We start from the raw sequence: 19278 nt of genomic DNA on the forward strand, positions 1-19278 counted from the left end.
TAAAAATTATATTATTTTTTATAATTAATTAATATAATTTATACTTACTTTTTATATTTATTGACATGTGTTAAACAAATGTAGAGATATCAAATCATTAAGTCACCTCTTTTGAGACACCATTGCTATTTCCATACAGGAGGATAAAAAAAAAATTAAATGGATGAATGGAAAAAAAGCAACAAAATACGGAATTATTTAAAGTGAATCATTCCAACTAAATTTTATAAATACAACATTACATTCAAGAGAAAAATAAAAGTCCATGAAAAATAGATTTTATCAAATATTTCGGCAGCTTCGTTAATTATTTTCGTCCATTTTCGTTCAAAGAGATATATTTTCCACATATTTTGGCATAAAGAACAGCGCGGTTGATCAAAATACGTCAGTTACTAGTTTTATTTAATAAATATAATATTACATCGTAACATAAGGAATATCGTATCGTAATCATCGACATACGCGCAAGCTGCGCTCGCGCGATCCCAAATAAATTCTTTGCGAATCGTCCGAATGACGACGAACATGTAATATAACTTTATTTCTTTTGATATAGAACTCCTTTTCTCTCTCTCTCTCTCTCTCTCTCTCTCTCTCTCTCTCTCTCTCTCTCTATCTCTCTAACGACAGCACAAAACATATAATATGTTACAATATCATTACAGGGACAGTCATTGTGACTTCGAGCGGTCTCGTCGCTCGACAATTTCGGGCATTTTATCGACGTTCGCAAAAATCTTGACATTAAAATCTCGGTTGATCCGGCAATGCTTGAATGGAGTATAATCTCGCGATGTGGAAAACGCTCGAATGACGTCGACACACTTAAAATCGTGCAAGCAAGTTTCGCTGCTTGTCGAGAGATTCACTTTTGATTCATTATGATTTAAGCTTAAAACGAAGCGGACGACTGGATATGTATCGAGGGCAGTGTTGTGTTGTTAGTGTGTGTTATGCAGTAAGATAATAATATCAAAACAAGATAAGATAAGCGTTATTTATTAGGTTGCCTAATTAAATGGAGACTCGAATGTTCCGAAATGGCGGAATTCATAAGAAGTAATTTAGATTTTTAATTTGGTTACGTAATAAAAATAGTTATATCATCGTCGAGCTAAAAGTCAAATGCGATAATGTGCAGCAGCGATAATGAAAAATGACAAGAGCGCATTCTCACGAAAGAGACAACTTATTACACTTTACCCGCGCACTTTATCCGCTCGTCCTTTATTTTCCATTATTCTTTACGATCTATCGATTTAACGATTTCATCGACGATCCTCTGTTTACACGATATCGTTAAACCCGTATAAATGCTTGTTCGCGCCGCGGACCATGAAATTTATCGGAGCCATAAGTCTATCGAAAAAAATTTTAATAACCGATAAACTTACGAAGCGCAATTGCTTGGCCGCGTCAATTCGTATCGCGAAAGATCGGCTGCTGTAACTTTTGTAACTTTGTAATTTGCAGTTGTATTTGTAAGTGATATTAATTTTTCACTAACTTGATACAACGTATCGGAAAATAGAGGATTCGCCATTGAAATCTTGCAGCAACAACAATTTGACACTGACAATGATAATCAAAAATAAATTTATTTTAATGACAATATAATATTTAGCGCGATAAATATAATCGTGTAACGCTAACAAAAGCAACGGATCACAACTTGTCGCTCTCTCAACAATAACAGAATTGCAAAACATGTTGATTTTAATATTATTTAAATGTAAAATAATTGAATCAACTTACCGTAAAAATAAATAAATTGAAAATTTTAGAGAACTTGATGGTTCAAACAGTAAACATAGAAATTTACATATATATTAATTTTTACAAAATATGTACAAAACACAAATTATAAAAACAATTATCAAGAAATTACGAAGCCTTGCATCGTGTTATTCGCGAACACGATCCATCTTAAAGAAGAAAATTTATTTTTTATGCAAATTAGAAAACGCTACTTCTTGATTGTAACAATTATACTCGCATACGGGGAGCCGGAAGAATTTGTTTCCCATTTTTACACAAAAGTTGCAGTCGATTTTTTTTTCAAAGAAATATTTTTTTTTCAAAGAAATTAATGACCGTCACGTTCCCCTCTTGTTTTGCACGCCAGAGGATGACAATCCATTCGCACGGAAACTGCACGACTTTCCATTAATTAATCTATTATGTACAATAGGACCGAGAGAGACGTACAGCCGCAGAAAGGGACACTTCGAAATTCGCAATGGAAGTGGAAGATCACTGAAATCATCGCGCACTACAGTAAGTACACCACAGAGATGTGTCTCCGCGATGTTTATCGTTCGCGAGTCTCAACATTTATCGTTCGCCATTGACTCTCATAATCGTAAAAACGTACAGGACACTTCCGAAGCATGACTCCGTTGTCGATCAAATGGCTTTTTAGCGTAATGCACAATTATTTTGGAAGATGAAAAGAAGAGGAATAGATTTCGCGGCGATGATCAATATTTCGATAATTAATATCCGCGTTAATTATGAGAGTTCGTCAAAAATTATCTTACTATTTACAATTTAGTTTTAGTACAAATTACCTTCACACGTTTGCCCAGTCAAGACTCGTCGCTCTCGCCTTATCTTCGGAGAGCTAGCGCTTTGTCGTCCGGCACACGCACGTTCATTACACACACGTCGTCTATTATATTTTCGGATTACACACACGTTACGCGGAGAAAATCTCCGATTCGTATCCCGCCTCGTCTATAAGAAGCCACTTACTCTGTCTACATTCGCGGAGAGGGAGAGAGGGAGGGTCGATAGCAAAATATCTGACATACGAAAATAGATGTATAAGATTTTCTTTACATCGTTTCGCTATCACAAAGGTTATCTACGGTACTGGTAATTATCTAGAGCAAGTTACGATTTGATATGTACAATACAATATATACATATATATCTATATATCTATATATCTATATATCATGAACAAAACCATCAGTCTGTCTGTCTATGATTTGAAGTTTTAATTTTTTTCTAGATAGGCCTAATTTTCTGGCCCCTTTCACACCTCGCCGTGCAATTTTCTTTCTTTAAAACAAAAACAAATTACATTTTTCAAGACGAACATTAATGAAGAAAGACGGCGTGATTAATGCCATACACATTCGGTTTAGGCATTTTGAGATCAAACGCGCGAGATATTCGCACATGACTGTTGGTTAAAAAGTACGAATAATTAAAAATCTAGAAATTTAACTTTTTTAATTATGATAAAATTAATAATAATAATAACAAACAATAAAATTTTAATAATAAAAGATTAAAATGCTGTGATAAATATAATCAAAGTTATTCCAATGGAAAATACTAGATACAGAACTGATTAAAATTGAAATAAATAGAATAGATCGAGATAAAGCTTGTTCGAAAGATCTCGTTTCAGCGAATATACATATATTAATATATTAATTAAACATAATATATTAATTAATATATGTATAAATATATATCTATTTATTAATATATGTATACATTAATTGGATCTAATACGTACATTAATTAGATCTAATATATACGCATATATTAATTAGATCTTTCAGACTTCGAATAGAGTAAATCACTAATATATTTATATATTTACGTGTACATATCTTTTCCTCTCGCCTCTCCCCTTCTCTCTTCCTCACGATACCTCCCATATTCCTGCCGTTCGATAATAAAACGTAAGGATACAACGTACAGGAGTAATATATACAATAGTGCACGCACGCGTTGCACGTTTGTCACAATTGTCGTATAATTAATCGTTTTGCATTCGAAATATTTACATGCACACTTTCTCACCGTTTTTTCAAGTTTTCTTGCAAAACGCAATGCAACTGAAATCGCGTCAAAACTTCGCTAAACTCACTCTCGACATAGAATAGCGTGGAAAATTTCTAAGTTAATGCTTATTTCAATAACTCGCGAGATTTATCGTACACGAATTTATAAATCTTCGACATGTTATAAAACTTTCGTTTCCTTTTTTACAAGAGTAGCGATTAAGAAAAGAAATTGGATATAAAGAAAATAGTATAAAGAATTTATTTCTAAGCCAAAAAAGAAATTGATAAGGACTATAAAGCGTTAAAAATTGATGAAAAATCTTCAAGATTTCTTGTATTAAACAAATCTTTAATCAATTAATGAATCAATTATGTTCTAATCGTCGTATGTTATTCGTAGTTGAATACTATTTGTCCTTCGTTCTTATCCCATACTATTCCGCGAGAAATTTAGGTAAATAATTACCTGCGCACTTTTCTATCGCTTCCGGAAGCATTTTTGTGTCCTCCACCGCCAACAGTGTCGCGCGTAAAAGTCAAAGAGGTAGCATTTAGTACGATTATATCGGCAGTGTCGTTTGGAAGCGGGCAGACGCGCACTGTCGGAATTTCAGCCGATTAACACGGACGCGACGAGCGATCATCGGCCGATCGACAGGCTTAGGATCATTGCACGAAGTTCACGTTGTACGTTTCGAGTTGCATCGGCTGCAGTCCGATCTCCTGGAATCCCTCCTTGAGGCGGGTCCCCGGCCTCGTGCCGGTCAACGAGGTCTTCGTAATGTTGACCTTGTCGAGCTTGTAGAACGCGGTTCCCTGCGCGAGTCTCTCCGTAAGAGGACAGTGCTTCAGCACCACGTCGACGCCGACGGAACAGCTGTAGCCCTGCCGGTGTAGCACCATGAGAGCACTGTTCACCGGGAAATGCGGTAGTTTCTGATCGTGATTGGTGCGCAAGTTCAACAAGTGAAGGTCGCACGGAAAACTCTGACTCAGCAGTCGAACTTCCGGTGCCATCGTGACCTCTTGCTCGCTGCCGTCCACCACGAAGATGTTCACCGGGTAGTTTAGAGCGTTGCTCAGGTGGTTAGCGAACAGCGACGGCCTCGAGTACGTGCCCTTCTCGCCGCTGATGTCCTCCAGCAGTAGCCAGTGCTTGATGACGGTCCGCCGATTGTCCAGCAGACCCTCGCCCATACCTCGCGAATCATCGTACAGAGTTCTGCGATCCAGCATCACTTCCAGCCAGCCGGGTTGATAGCTCGCTGCGCCTTGGCAGTGGTTCACCAGCAGTGTCAGCCGGTGATTCGCGTCCTCGATGTAGGCCATAGTCGTGATAGGGAAGTAGTTACCTTCGATGCCGATGCGCTCGATCTTGGTGCGCTTGATCATCTGATGGCCGTTCAGGTCGGTGTAGAATTCGGGCGGATCGCCGTTCGAAATGTCGGTTTGCAGGCGCATAAACATCTCGGTCTCGCGGTTCTTCGGCGGCGTCTCGAAGTCGATGATGTTGCGCAGGTAGATAGCCTCGCCGAGGCCACCGTCGCGGTGGTAAATGGCCACGTGGTGCGTCAGCAGTCTGCCGTATTCGACGGTGAGTCGGGAGCTCAGGGCGCCGCTGACGATGTAGATCTTCTGGTGCGGCGTGTACGCCTCGAGCACGTCCTTGTCGGTGTCGCGGAGGTTCGGGTCCGGCATGAAGAGATAAGCGCCGCTGTGGAACTGCGCCGACGGGTACGCTGCGAACTGCACCGCGCACTGCATAATCTTGCCGGTGGACTTCTTCGTTACGCGCTTCAGGAAGCCGGTCTGCCCGTCGAACAGCAACTTCATTCGTTGATTCTCCAGCTGCACGTCGCCCACCTGCATCGGCTTGATGGGGAAGACGTTGTCCTTGCCGCAGCGGCTGCAGTACACCGTTGAAATCGCCTCCACCGGTACCTTGTCGACCTGCTGCAAATGATACGTGGCGATTGACAGAGGCTTCAGTTCGGCCACGAAGAGCAGCACGTACACGTCGTGCGTGATGCTCGTGGCGTTCATCACGGGCGCGATCTGATAGGGGATGGGATTCTTCTGAGGATCCAGGACCTTGATTTTGTACGAAGTGATCTTGAGACTAATCACCTCCTGCCTGGGTTGCGCGAGCGGATTGAAAAGAACGATCTTTCTGGTCTCGTGACCGTTCACGCCAATCGGAATCTTCTTCGGTAGTTTCTCGTAGCTGTCTCTATCAGACTCGGCTAGCACGTAAACAGAGTTCGACTTGCCGTTTGTGACGGCCGCCAGCGATTGAATGGCGAAACTTTGCAAGCTCGTGGTATCGGAGATCGATTCGAACAGCTTCAGCGCATAATCTTTCATGACGAAGGACTTGGAGGTGCCGGTAATCGCGTCGTGATGCTGGAACAGACCTAGATTCCGCCGCGCCTTCACCAGCTTTTCAAAGTATGTCTCGTAAAGTTTGATATCCTTGTTTGACTGCTTGGCCAGATTCAGCGCGATTGTATACAGAATCTCGGCAGATCTGAGGTTCGCCTCAAGCTCGCGGTCTAAAATCTTCATATACGGTCTAGTGGTGAAGTAGCCGCTCCAATAGGCCGGTCTGCCCTCGCTAAAGATGTCTGAGTACACGAAAAAGTCGCCCGTCAGCGATGGAAACTTGCTCACGCGTTTTTGTATCTCGCGGAAATAGTCTTTCGGTGTACCAAATATCACTTCTGCGTTGTACTCGTCTTTGCGGCTGTTTATATAGTCCATCAGGATTTTGTAATTAGTGTACTGTTGATCCCACTCGACTGCGTGGTCGTACCTGAAATATGAAACATAACGAGGGAACGTGATTTTATATTGTTAATAGAACCAAGTTTATTTTACTTATTATTATTAAAATTATTTAATTACAAAATTATTTAATTTATTATTAAATTGTTTAAAAAATATTTCACATTCTGGAATAAATGTATGCCTCGAATTATAATTAAATTAAACAACATGCATTTTGGAATATTAAAATTAAGCCAAAAATATTGCTTAGTTTTGAATAAAAATAGAAAAAAATAGAAAGAAAAAGTTAAAAAATTAATTAAAAGTTAAAGAAATGTAAATGCGAATATTAAAAATATTAAAATAGATTTTCTGTATTTCGAAATTAAATTATACGAACCTGAAATCGTCACCGAGTGGCATCAGCACGACATTGTGAGTGAACAAGGAGCCAGTTCTCGCGTATTGCTCCAACAGTAGCTCGGCCATCTGCTTAACATTGTTGGGCGTGATTTCGACAGCGCGGACCGAGTACTCTGTGTACTCGCCGCGTATCTTGCGAAAGTCGAAGTTCAGGCAGACATGCGGATGCGGGCCGCACGAGTGTTTGATGTTGTAAATGTCGAAGGGCTGATTGTGGGTGAGCATGTCGGCGACGCCGGTGCGATCCCATGGCTGCCGCCAGACGAAATCGCCGTACTGCTTCTTCGCGAACCACTGCTTCCACGCGTAATGTATCCTCTGGATCACCGTGCCGGACGCGCCCGAGGCCTTGAGGAAGTAGGGTATTGTGCTGCCGTGGCCGAACGGATCGACGGACCAGCCCGATTCGGGGATCACGTCGAGATTCGTTTTCAGCCATTGGTGGCCTGAAGTTTGGAAAAAGAAGTTTTTCGTACAATTAAGTAACTTTCAAAATGCGGGATGTGCTTGAAATATTTGATAAGTATAACAATAATAAGAAAAGGGTTAATAAAAGCCTAAACGCAATGGTTGTTGGATAATTAATTACAGTAATTATAATAATGCACAAAAGCACAAAAAACTCCAATGTTTCAAATCGTTCCGAAAAATCCTGTTCAGAGTGTAATTTTTTCTCCGCTCTTTTTTTAGTACTGTAATTTTGCATGAAAAAGCCTTTTCTTATCCTTCGGTATATTAATCTTTTGAAATAAAAATTAAAAGTTTATTTAGAATTAGTTTGGACTTTTATTTGTTGTTCGGATTGCATTGTCGCAAATTTGAGTTCGTTGAAAAGGGATATAACTCGCGTACGAGTTTAGTTTACAGTTTATTCTCGTTTAATCTGCTAAAACTAATCTACAACTTAATTATGAATCGCGTATCGCAAAAGCCACGTCTGCCTGCCTGACGGCCTTTTTTACGGTGTGCATTAATTTGCACCCGGGAAAGCCTTTTAAAGTTCATCCAGCCGCGTTCTGCGCGGTGCGATCAAATATTCATAATGCGAATTAATCCGCTGTTTCCGTGCCCTGAATATTCCAATTCTTCTACTGATGATGATCGCATACCGAAAACGTAGACCCGCCGATTGCCCATACACGCACCAATTATTAAACGATTAAATAATACGGTGAATTGAGTCGATGAAAAAATATAATGCTGCATCATTGATCAAAAAATCAGAAACATCAGAACGAGAAATGCTCTTTGAATTGACCGTATTTACCAATCGTATTTTAGCAAAAATTTATTTTTATTTTTATTTTTATATTTATTTTTTATTAACATGTGATTTTGTATTGCACACACATTTTATTTTATACTGTTTCTGAAACGTATAATTTTTACTATTCGCATTTAATAAATATTATTAATTAGATGTATAATAGATATATAACGTTTCATACTGGTTAATTACAAAAATCAAATAAGAAAACAAGTATTTTCAAGCTGGAACTAAGTAAGTAGTCAGCAAACCAGAGTCAGCAGGTGGAGTTACAGTAGATACGATTAAAGAGATACGCCATTAGCAGATGCGAAACATCGGACTCGTCGAAAAAGTTAGCGACGACGTTGCCGCCGCGGTCGGGGAAGAGGGTCGTCGATCATGCCCGGGCAGAACCAGACGACGCGGAAACTTACGGCGCGGTGGCGAACGAAGCCGCGAAATTAATCCCGCAGGAATGCGAGGAGAGAACTCGAGTAGGCTCGCGCGGGAGATGGTTAATAGAATTAGCTCGAAGTCAACGGTAGTTTACGCGATAGGTATATCCCGCTCTCTACTTATTTGCGAGAATGAAGTACGCAGGCATCGTGCGCTATCAGCGTTGCACCTACCGAGTCATGTTTTTAGCATAATCTCATAAATAATTGTTACGGGTGTGCGAGTAAGTATGGCAAAAATATTCGCGAGACACGCCAAGAATTTACTCTGCAAATTAAATGGATTATGTAGTAGCTTCCATGTACAAAACTTTTTCTACTTTTATTTCATTCCCTGTTTTATTTTACAAATTATATTTTATTTTCATTTGCTGCGTAATGATAAAAACTCCAGAATCCGAAAGTACATATTTACGAAATTATAATTAAGAAAATGTTACTATATTTCAAGTAAAACTACAAATGTATAAATTCTCAAAGCAATTTGGTTATTTGTATTATTGGATAGCTCTTTTTGTGCTTTCGAATTATTAACTTTTCAAGCTAATTGGATTTATGCTTTCTTTCCAGCATAATTCAGTTCTACCGTACAATGCTTGACTAAAATTATTACGAAATGATCAGTTATTCAAAAAATGTATGAAAATATGAATCTAACTATTTAAAAAATTTATAATTCGCGATTTAATATCGTTTCCAGTGCATGCGGAAATTAATGTTCGCTTTGTGACGTGAGCATCTCGTGAATCCACCTAAAATCCAAATTCTCGGGGTCATTCGCAGCTCGCTCGCAACCCGGAAATTGCATCAATTATTCGAGAAAGCCAGAGCTTGGCCGCAAATTGCGCGTTCGTCGTACTATCCCACCGATGGAGCTCGCATTATTGTGGAAGCCCCAGGAGATAGAGACAGAGAGAAAGAAAGAGAGAGGACGAGAGGTGGGGAGGGGGACGCGGAATGGATAGTTGAGAGGAGAGGACGCGAATAGGAGCCAAGGTGAGAAAGAGGGACTAGAAGGGTGCCTAATGCGCGGAATAAACCATTAAACTGTACTCAGCCGGTGCTCGACTGATTATAACTCGTTAGAGCTGCACGACATGTGTGCATTAACGGAATTAACGCGAATTGCAGCGTTGCAAACCTCCCTGAAAGATTGTGTCTTTCTCACGTGTGTACCCGCTACATCAAAACAGGATAATTAAGGGACTTGTTTTCAAAAAGCCTGAAATAGTTTCTTCTTTGAGGAAGTATTCCTGAATTCTTAGATGTCGCGTCTGTTTTCGAGAAACAGAGAAAAAAAGTAATTTAATAATAGTAGAGTAAGTTAATAATAGTATTCTTAAATTTTTTAAGAACAAACTTCGAAATCAAGACAAGAAAATAATTACGCAAAAATAAGATCGTATTAAGTTTTAACAAATAAAATAAAATATTGTAAACAGAGTCTTTTCGAAGGGAAGGAGAAGAACGAAAGCGCACGAAAAAGGATCGAACTTTCGAAAAAGCTACGATCACGTTCTAGTATCCGGGGATAGAACGTGTAGGGAGAGAGTGCAGCATGTCGAGGCACCACATAAGATATGGAGGATATGCTACTCGAAGTAAATCAACGTGTGAATTTCTTCTATTTTTTTTTGGAGTAAACCTTCAACGTAGATCCCGTGAGACTCCAAATTTCGGTTTGGAAGCGCCACGAAGCGCCCGTTCCATCATGAAGTAAACATCGTTTGAAAAATTCTTCTTGTGAATTTTGCGATAAGTCGCCCTAAAATTTTTCACTGTGTAAAGTTAAATGATTGATCAAAAACAAAACGCAATTGAATCATTTCTTTATATTTTGCATGAATTCTTAATATTAAGAAATTAAGAATTTTCATAAAATATTCCTTTTCTTTTCGTTGAAAATCTTCGAATATTATAATTTTTCTATGTCAAGTTTTAAAATATAGATCAAGTGTCGGTGTAAGTTAAGTATTAAAAAGCCTAGATTCAATTTCGATCTAATGCAATTGTCGATTTTAGCGGAGAAAAACCGTGATGGTGAAGCGTGAATAATGCAAGACTTTCACGTTCCTTATCGTAAATTATTAATCCAGTTGAACATATTGCGATAAGCTGCCTTTAAATTTTCAAACACTTTGTAAAACAAAGAAGAACCAAATCTATCCATAACCGACCGATAATGAAAGATATCGCGCGCCACTTGTTGCTTTCATTCCTAGTTCTAATCACCGAAGCTGCTACATTGGTTCGCACATTGGTTGATCTGCTACATTAATTTTTACATTTTCCCCAGCGGAATCTGCCAGATGGGACTCGTCAATTACTACTAATTGCATTGACAGGCTGAAACTCCGACAAAAATACGCGATTTACATTAGCATGCCAATTTTTAATTCAAACATAATCCGTGATTTGCTGTCGAAAAATGATATGATATCATTACTTATCTTTTGGTCAATAATATTTCTGAGATAAAAATTAATATAAAAATTTAATTTAAAATTTAAGAAAAACATCTGTAATATTTCTCAATTTAACTTTAAATTTTCATATAAAAATATTTTCTGGAAATTTTCTAAAAATTTCAAATTTGACGAGAATCAAATGTATATTGATGAAAATTATAGCAGTTTTTTTACATGAGACATAATAATTTATACTTAAAACCCATATTCGTTCTCCGGGTTTGCCGCAAAACGAGGAAATTAACGGATTTTCCTGTCAAGTGGTATTTACGAGATCATCCCGCGTACATTGGCGCCGCGCGCTTCGCTAATTGCAGCTAATTTCCAGGGCTGGTATAGCCGAACGAAAACGACCGAGGGATTTCGCGACAACTCGGTAATGGACTCGTCTCGATGTGCTTCCGGTTATTATCGTTCCTCCTGCGCGTTACAGATGCGCCAGAATGGCACACGTTTATCTCGATCTCTACGATTCATACCGAGTCCGCAACATAGCATTCTAGGACATCGTAGTGTTTTCCCTGTGTTGAACACGCGAGTATTCGTATATGCCGACTGCAGCAAAATATTTCCTATCTCACTGCACGTTCAATCAGCAAATGTCATGATCGGCTTGTTTCTATGCAAGTTCCGAAAACTAGTAACATAAACGAATAAATTAAACATAATAATCTTAAAACATTAAAATAATAAATAATCTAAAAAAAAGTGTAAGTAACATTATTTTATCATTTTACGGCTACATTTAATTTTTATGTCGCCAAGTTTCGAATCAAAGGAAAATTTGATTTATCAATATAACACTTCTGCATTTTTAAATAATTCTTAATTTCAAGTTGTCGACATTGTCATTGTCTAAGAATGCCTTACATTATAAATTTATTTAAGCTATAAGAATATAAATATATTTATTTACAGTAAAATAAACAATATACAAAATATGACGCGATAGCGACTGCGATATTCGGATGCGAGATGAGACAGACAGGCGGATAATTAATTTGTCGTGTTTATGATTCATGTGGGACGGATTTCCATCGCAAACACCCCGGCATTATGATACGATCGCTCTATTGTCCTTACGTCGAATCAGACCGACCGAAGCCGTATATCAGCCGGCTATTCTGATCGAACAGGTGCGATCGGAATGAGATGCGTTCGCATTCGGGCTCGTAAATTATGCCGGTCCGTTCGCCATGCGTGACGTCCGCGATTTGTTGCGGGATGCAGTTGCGGCCGAATGCATAATTCCACGCGCGGAGATTCGTTCATAATGCTGCGTGCTTGCGGGTCAATCCGATAAAAACGAATCTAAAATCAGCGGCGCGCTTAATGTGCAGAATCTAATCATACCGATTTTCATCCGCGTGCATTAACTATAATAATATAGTTCGCTATACATAATATAATAAATAAACATAAATTGCAGAGATACAAGATATAAGATACAAATATAAATGTACAATACTTTATTCATACTCTGTGATTTTTGAATAACAAATTAATTTTGAAATATATATTTTTCATGTTCGATTTCCAAATATGTATTTTTCTTTTAAATAATTATATTTATTAAATCGATAGGAAAGTTGTTGAATATTCGCGACATATGTTCTGTCTGTTGTATCTCGGGAATTAACCGCGGATTTTCTGTCATTATTTGCTTTAAAACCATCAACAGTCTATCAGAATGGGTTTTATCACCTAAATCAAAATTGCTGAAACTTTTTAAATCAAAGGTAGTACGTTCGTTTTGTTATCACATCACTTCCGGATGTATCGCAAATATTTTTCAAAAAAATTGTTGCATTTGTACACCTCTTTTAAATTGATAAAGCATAATCGACCGAAAATACTTTATCAAACGCTACGATTTCTCTTTTAAAATATTAATTCTACATTGTCGAATTTTATTAGATAACGCGTATGCATTTTCCGGATAGTCATACATGGGTAACAATTGTACAAATTTCGAACAAATAATTTTTAACTATTAACTTGCATTTTAACTTCGAAAACGAAATTAATTTTCAACCAGTTTAATAGATATTACCAGAATTATTTATTTCAAATTGTTCAAAGAAATTCTTATTAAAATTCAAAGTTCTCTGGTTTATTTTAAAGTACTCTGTATGCTCGAAGTTCTCCTTGGAATATTCGAGAGCACGGGCGTGTTTCGAGCGGAGTTCGGAGCAATCGAATGCGTCGTCCGAACTCTCGCGGGATTGTCTCATCTCTCCACCTTTCCCAGCCTCTGGCTAATCCTCCCGCACCCTCCCGGTGCAACCATTCCGTGTAGCTTTTCTCTCCCCCTCTCTCTCTCTCTTTCTCTCTCCCGGGAATCTCTATTCCAAAATAAGACATCGCTGGCCTTCTCAGTGGCAATTTTCAAGCGAATACTTATGGCGCGGAAAGTTCTCCGTCGCTGTAATCTCGTGTGTGCAGCACGCGACTCTTACACGAGTGCACGCTTGTCTCGCTCGATAGTTCGATCGAATTTAATCAAGCAGAAGGAAAAGTGCAATCCCGAATGCACCGGTCAGGAACGGAGAAAAGATGTGCTTCCGATTATACAATATAGGTATACATGTATGTTACGGTTTTTTCAATGAATATTGCGCAGCATTTTATTAAGATAATTGTATCTATAAAAATGTTATTTACGTTTAAATTAATCTAGAGTAAATAAAATTTCAAAAAATAAATAAGTCTATTAAAAGAAAAGGAGAAAGTATTGTATAAAAAAAATTTTTTATGCAAGATTCTACAATATACGAACATTTTTTATTTTTTATTCTATTTTAATCTTTTATATTCTTTGCATAATTTATCGGTTTACATTACTTAACTTTGTTTTTGTTTTGGCACAATTAACAACTCATTTATCAAAAATATGGTATATATACATCTAAGATTTATGCTCATGCATAAACCGCGTTATTAAACGTCATTAAACGCTAAATGCACGCGTTCGGTTCTAACAATGAATTTCGTTTTGTGTGAACTTTAAACGCTCGCAACCGCATTTAGCGTCGAATATAGGACGGAACCGTGAGTAACATCTTCGTGCGCAACATCCGCGCGTCTTGCATTTCCGCTTAGCGTTTTGCATTTTCATCACAGTGTTGCAACTGCGACTGCGATCGACACTCGAAGATCTAATTACGGCCCGACTGTTCGTCGACCCCTTTTTATCGGCGCTTTGCTTCATCCGCCTCCCCTCCCATCGTCCGAGGGACGACGATAGTGAAGAAGGCGTTGGAAAAAAGTTGAGCAAGTGGAAGAAAGGAGGAGGAGGAGGAGGAGGAGGGAGCAAGGCACGCCATTGTCTTCGCACTACCGCAGGATCTCGTTAGCCTACTTTTCGCCCTCCCTCCGTCTCTCTCTCTCTCTCTCGATCTCTCTGTCTCTTTCCGTTTCCTATGATCCTCCAGGCGTGCGTCGTTTTCCTTTCCGCGTGTAACGCACGTCTCTCCGCTTTTTCCACTTAGGTAATCACCCTCTCTCGGCTGCCACCCATCGTTTTTCGCCTATTATCATCGCTCCTCTCTTTTAACTGGCGCGCACGTCACTTTGTTCTTAGATCCTTTTTTCCCTCGAGCCTTCCGCTTTTCGCATTTTCTCGACGTTTTCGCAAATCTACCCACGTTGTTATCTTTAGGATTATGCATCCAACGTATCGTGCGCCTGTATTCCGCGGCGAGATATTATACTTTACATAGTTCTTTGTGTACGTAGCTTCTCGTTTTTTCTTCTTTTTTATGTAACTTCTACGTAACTTTTCTTCACATTATCTTTCTTTCTGTCGTCCTTCATCATGTGTGTTGTGTGTCTGTCGAACATAACACCCAAACTATTACATCGAAATCGTAATGATGTGTTTATTCGCGTAATTCTCTTGCATGCATGTTGCGTATAATTTAAGTGCATGCAATAGAGCGATATTACGAAAAAATACATAGGTATTCGTTCGACCTATATCGCAACGAAATAACATCATTTTTTTCTGTAGATTTTTTTACCGTGGACTGAGGCATTGTTCTATATGTGCAATCAAAAATTTTGCGGTCAAATACTACAAGAGATATATACAATTTATTTCATAAATTTTATTCATATACTTTTAAAAAATTTGTAATTTATTTTTCAATAGTAAAATATTTTTTATTTAACATGGATCAAAATTTATTCGAAATGAAATGGAAATTAAAGGACAAAATTTTATATTCTTTTTTACTTATAATTTTAAAATTATCAATCATTTTGTAAGATTAATTTTGAAGTAAAGGAACATATTTCTTTAAGCTCTTTTCAATTTATTTTTAAGTGATGTGTTTTTCCAAAAAATTTAACTGAGTAAAATATTATTTAATAAAATCAACATATATCGCATTAATATTAATGTTAAACATTAAATGTTCTGCAAAGTCGGTATTGTTTTGAAACGTTATTTAGATATGTTTTATTGTTACTCGTTTAAATACACTGTATTCAAGATAAGATTCCGTTTATGCGTATATTCCTCGTTGCCAGCAGCGAAATAAGGCTCTATCTTTTTAATGGCGAAAATTCCGCGAGAGCTCGAAGAGTGGTTACGAGACGAAACCGGCGAGCGACTAGCGAAAATGCCTGTAACTAGCTGCTCTCAGTCAAAGTGCCGTCTCGTCGAGAGCCATAACCATAACTATTCCGTACTCCCGTAGAACAATAGCGGTGCTGCAATAATAACAACGGCGCGGCTGTACCAACTTCCACATTCCTATATAGTGCAGCGTACAGTGATACCGCGGACAAAAAACTTCATTTTGAAAATCTTTTTGAAAAATATTCAAACATGAAATGTTTTACGAACTAAACAAAAGTATGTCCGCGCGACACCGGAATATGTTGATACAATATTTTATTATTACATTTTCCCTGGTTGCTAATTTTCTGATGCTTTCAGAAAAAAAAACCATTTGATTTACCGTTAATTATTGCCATTTAATTTCTAATGAAATTTCAGATTAAAAATTTCATTCATTTATAATGCATTTATTGATATTTTGAGAATGACAATCAATGAAATTGTTCGCAAAAAAAGTATCGTGTGAATTGCCCTTTAAGCTATGGGATAGTGATCCATGTATCGCGGGTAGGATCATAGGTTGCACACGTTCGGAAATTGGTGGATTTCGGAATTCGAGAAAACAGGACAAGCGGGATATTGCGCGCGATGTCGCACCATTTCGATGCAAATGACAGCGATACGTGCGAATCCCGAAGTGGTTCGCGACGAATCCACCCATTAGATGGATATTTCGCGTTCCAGGAGAGTCGGAATTTTGCCGGCGATAAGAATCAATTTTGTCATGCCATTACGTGATAATCGTTTATTATCTCGGTGTATATTTGCAGAAGAATTATTGTAAAATTCGAGTGACGGCGGCATTTTTCTCATTCACGATTGCTTTTTGATATCCAATATTAAGACGCGCACTTGGGCGCCGCACGAGATGGAACAAAATATAGAAACATGCGAGTGGGAGAAGCTTTCCGGATATGATGTAGCCCGTAAACGCTTTTATATCGCGCGATATTTGCAGTGGATTCTAAGGAGCGTGTCTCGAAGGAGGAGAAGCGCCGGGGACGATCAGCGTGAGAGAGGCGCGAGCTTTAAAAGGGCGGCCGACCGGCCGGCTTTGCTTCGATATTATCGCTGCTCACGGCACGCGGGATTACGTTTAATGCTTGGTCGTCGTTTATTAAAAGATCGTTCCTTTGTTAGCGCGCCGTGAAACTCGAGCGAAGAAACGAGAGCCCTGTCTAAGATGATAGGCTGTCTCGTCGCCAGAATGCTGCTCACGCGAAATTAATTTTCTCGGCGAATAGGAGGCGAGAAATGAGATTTAGTGCGACATCGAGTGTCTAAGTGAGAATCAAACGCTCAAAGTGCTTCATAAAATGGCGCATTTATTTCGATGGAAAGTAATTAGAAAATTTTACAAACGGCAAGCCTTTTATAATGTGTAATTTTAAGAATATGTCAATATATTGAGAAATATTTTGGATAATTCAAGCGCGATTTGCGACCACAGTTGTGTTAATACATTAATACACTAATCGCAATTGCGTGCACGTGCTTTGTTTACATTTTGAACGATTAATGCACACGATCCATATGCGGTTTATGCATATTCGCGGCAAATCGACGATAATACGTCGGGCCTTTCGTGTTAGGCGTGTTTACAGCGCGGAGACGCCGGCCACGCGATCGGCGAATATCCACGTCGAATATTTACGCCGATGCGGCCGCTTGCTGCAACATAACACGCGAAAGTGCATACATATCGAATATCGTAAATACGCGGAACGCAGCGACCATGCGCGCGGTAGTCGTTAATGGCCGCGACACCGAACTTGGCAATTTAACGTTCTAGGCGCGAACATGCGTCGCACCATACATATTCAGTAGCCTAATAATTAGGAGTTAATACACCTGGGCGGCATTATTTCAATTTAACGCAGTCACTACAAAATCGCATTTCCCGCGCCCGCGAAATCGCTGTAGAGAGACTCTCTCCCGCATCGTGGCATTGGACGTTGCATAATTTGCACTTTATGCATTTACCTTTGCCCTCAATCCGATAATTCCTCTTACAAATATTAACACTGCTGCGACAGAGAAATTTAGAGTGCTATTAATATCGCTCGCGATATTTGGATTATAAACCTGTAATTAATTTTGGAATTGCCAACGTAATAAGATTAAAATAGAGAAATTCACTTAATGTAACATATTAGAATTTTTTTAAATTAATATTTTAACTGCAATCGTTAATCGTTGAATCTTCTTTATTATATTCTGCCGATTTTATTGCGTTATAAAATTTATATTCAATATTTCACAAATATAAAGGAAGGAATAAAAGATGATACTTTAAAGGCAAATCGCAGAGACTAAAGCAATGAAATGTATATATCTGCTATTAAACATAAATTTCACGTTGGAGTACGATTCTGATACGGAAATAAAAAGAAATATTCAGAGAGGAATTATTATTTACGACCAACCACTACCGCACAAAACGTAAATATATTAAATATACAAAAAGGACCGCTATCATCGCGTGTCGCGTACAATGGAGATTCGGTTTTCGTGCAGGCAATGAATACACCGTCGTGCAAAAACAAGCTGCTAGGTCCACGACTATTTCGTACGGATGCCCTCGCGCGCGCGCAAAACGCGAACAAGAGCGAGTGCATTATTCCGGCGGACGGCCGGCGCGCTCGAGGACCCTCGTATCACTTGTACGTACGTTTCGCGCGCGTGGAAACCGCGCGACGACAGGTCATAACATGCTGTACGTTTTGTTGTTGCACTCCTCACCCGCCGTTAATGATCGCACGGTGTTCGTGGAAATTCCACGTCGCACAGTGCAACGTGTCGCGTGCATACGTGCGACGGGTCTGGTCATTCGGAGGACAGAATTACGCGCGGCGACGATATCGCTTCCTGAAACGTCAGGATCCGACGCGAGAGGAAACGACGATTAAATGCAATTTTCAAGCGCCGGAATGGACTTTGTTCTCCCGTGAAATTCCGTTTCTCAACGATATTTGCCGTAAATTTACAATTGATGTTCCCGTTGCGAAGTATCAGAAAAGTTTTGTACTTTATTTACATTTATGATTAATTTTATCTTGCGAAAATTTCTAGAAAGAGATTTGCAACTTCGAATCATGTATTTTCATAATTCGCAATTTAATATAAAATATATTAAGTCGTGAATTATGTTTTCTCATTTCTACGATAACGGTGTTTAATTTAATCAGTGGGGCTAAATTGGTGAGTTGCGATCTGTCTTTAGTGATAAATTTAAACTACATTTTTACAAGAATAATCCTACGTACATATTAAAGCTCTTCTTTTCCGCTCTTGTAGCTTTTTCTATATTAAGCTTCCAACGTGAATTCCAAGAGATTCCGAAAACGTGCTCCATATTGCACAATGTCGCGGCATACCTGACCTGACTGCGCTGTATTTGGAGAACGGGCGCACGGTACGCCAGCAGGCATTAGGAATAATCCTGCGGGGCGCAGCCGCGGCTATATGCGACATACGTACG

At 38.8% G+C, this 19278-nt stretch overlaps 1 protein-coding gene across 7 annotated transcripts in view; it reads right to left on the reverse strand.

The window, feature by feature from the left end:
- Positions 1 to 374: 374 nt before the first annotated feature.
- The window catches only part of alpha-Man-IIb (alpha-Mannosidase class II b), a 134643-nt gene continuing 115739 nt past the window's right edge, over positions 375 to 19278 (reverse strand). For all 7 annotated transcript variants that reach the window (XM_067353584.1, XM_012370721.2, XM_067353574.1 and 4 more), the window contains 2 exons: positions 6976 to 7444; positions 375 to 6621 (listed from right to left, as the gene is read on the reverse strand). In XM_067353584.1, coding sequence (XP_067209685.1) covers positions 4476 to 6621; positions 6976 to 7444 — 2615 coding nt within the window. In that variant the 3' untranslated portion in view covers positions 375 to 4475. The remainder of the gene's footprint in view (positions 6622 to 6975; positions 7445 to 19278) is intronic.

Source organism: Linepithema humile, chromosome 1 (assembly GCF_040581485.1).
Source record: "Linepithema humile isolate Giens D197 chromosome 1, Lhum_UNIL_v1.0, whole genome shotgun sequence".
NCBI lineage: Eukaryota > Metazoa > Arthropoda > Insecta > Hymenoptera > Formicidae > Linepithema > Linepithema humile.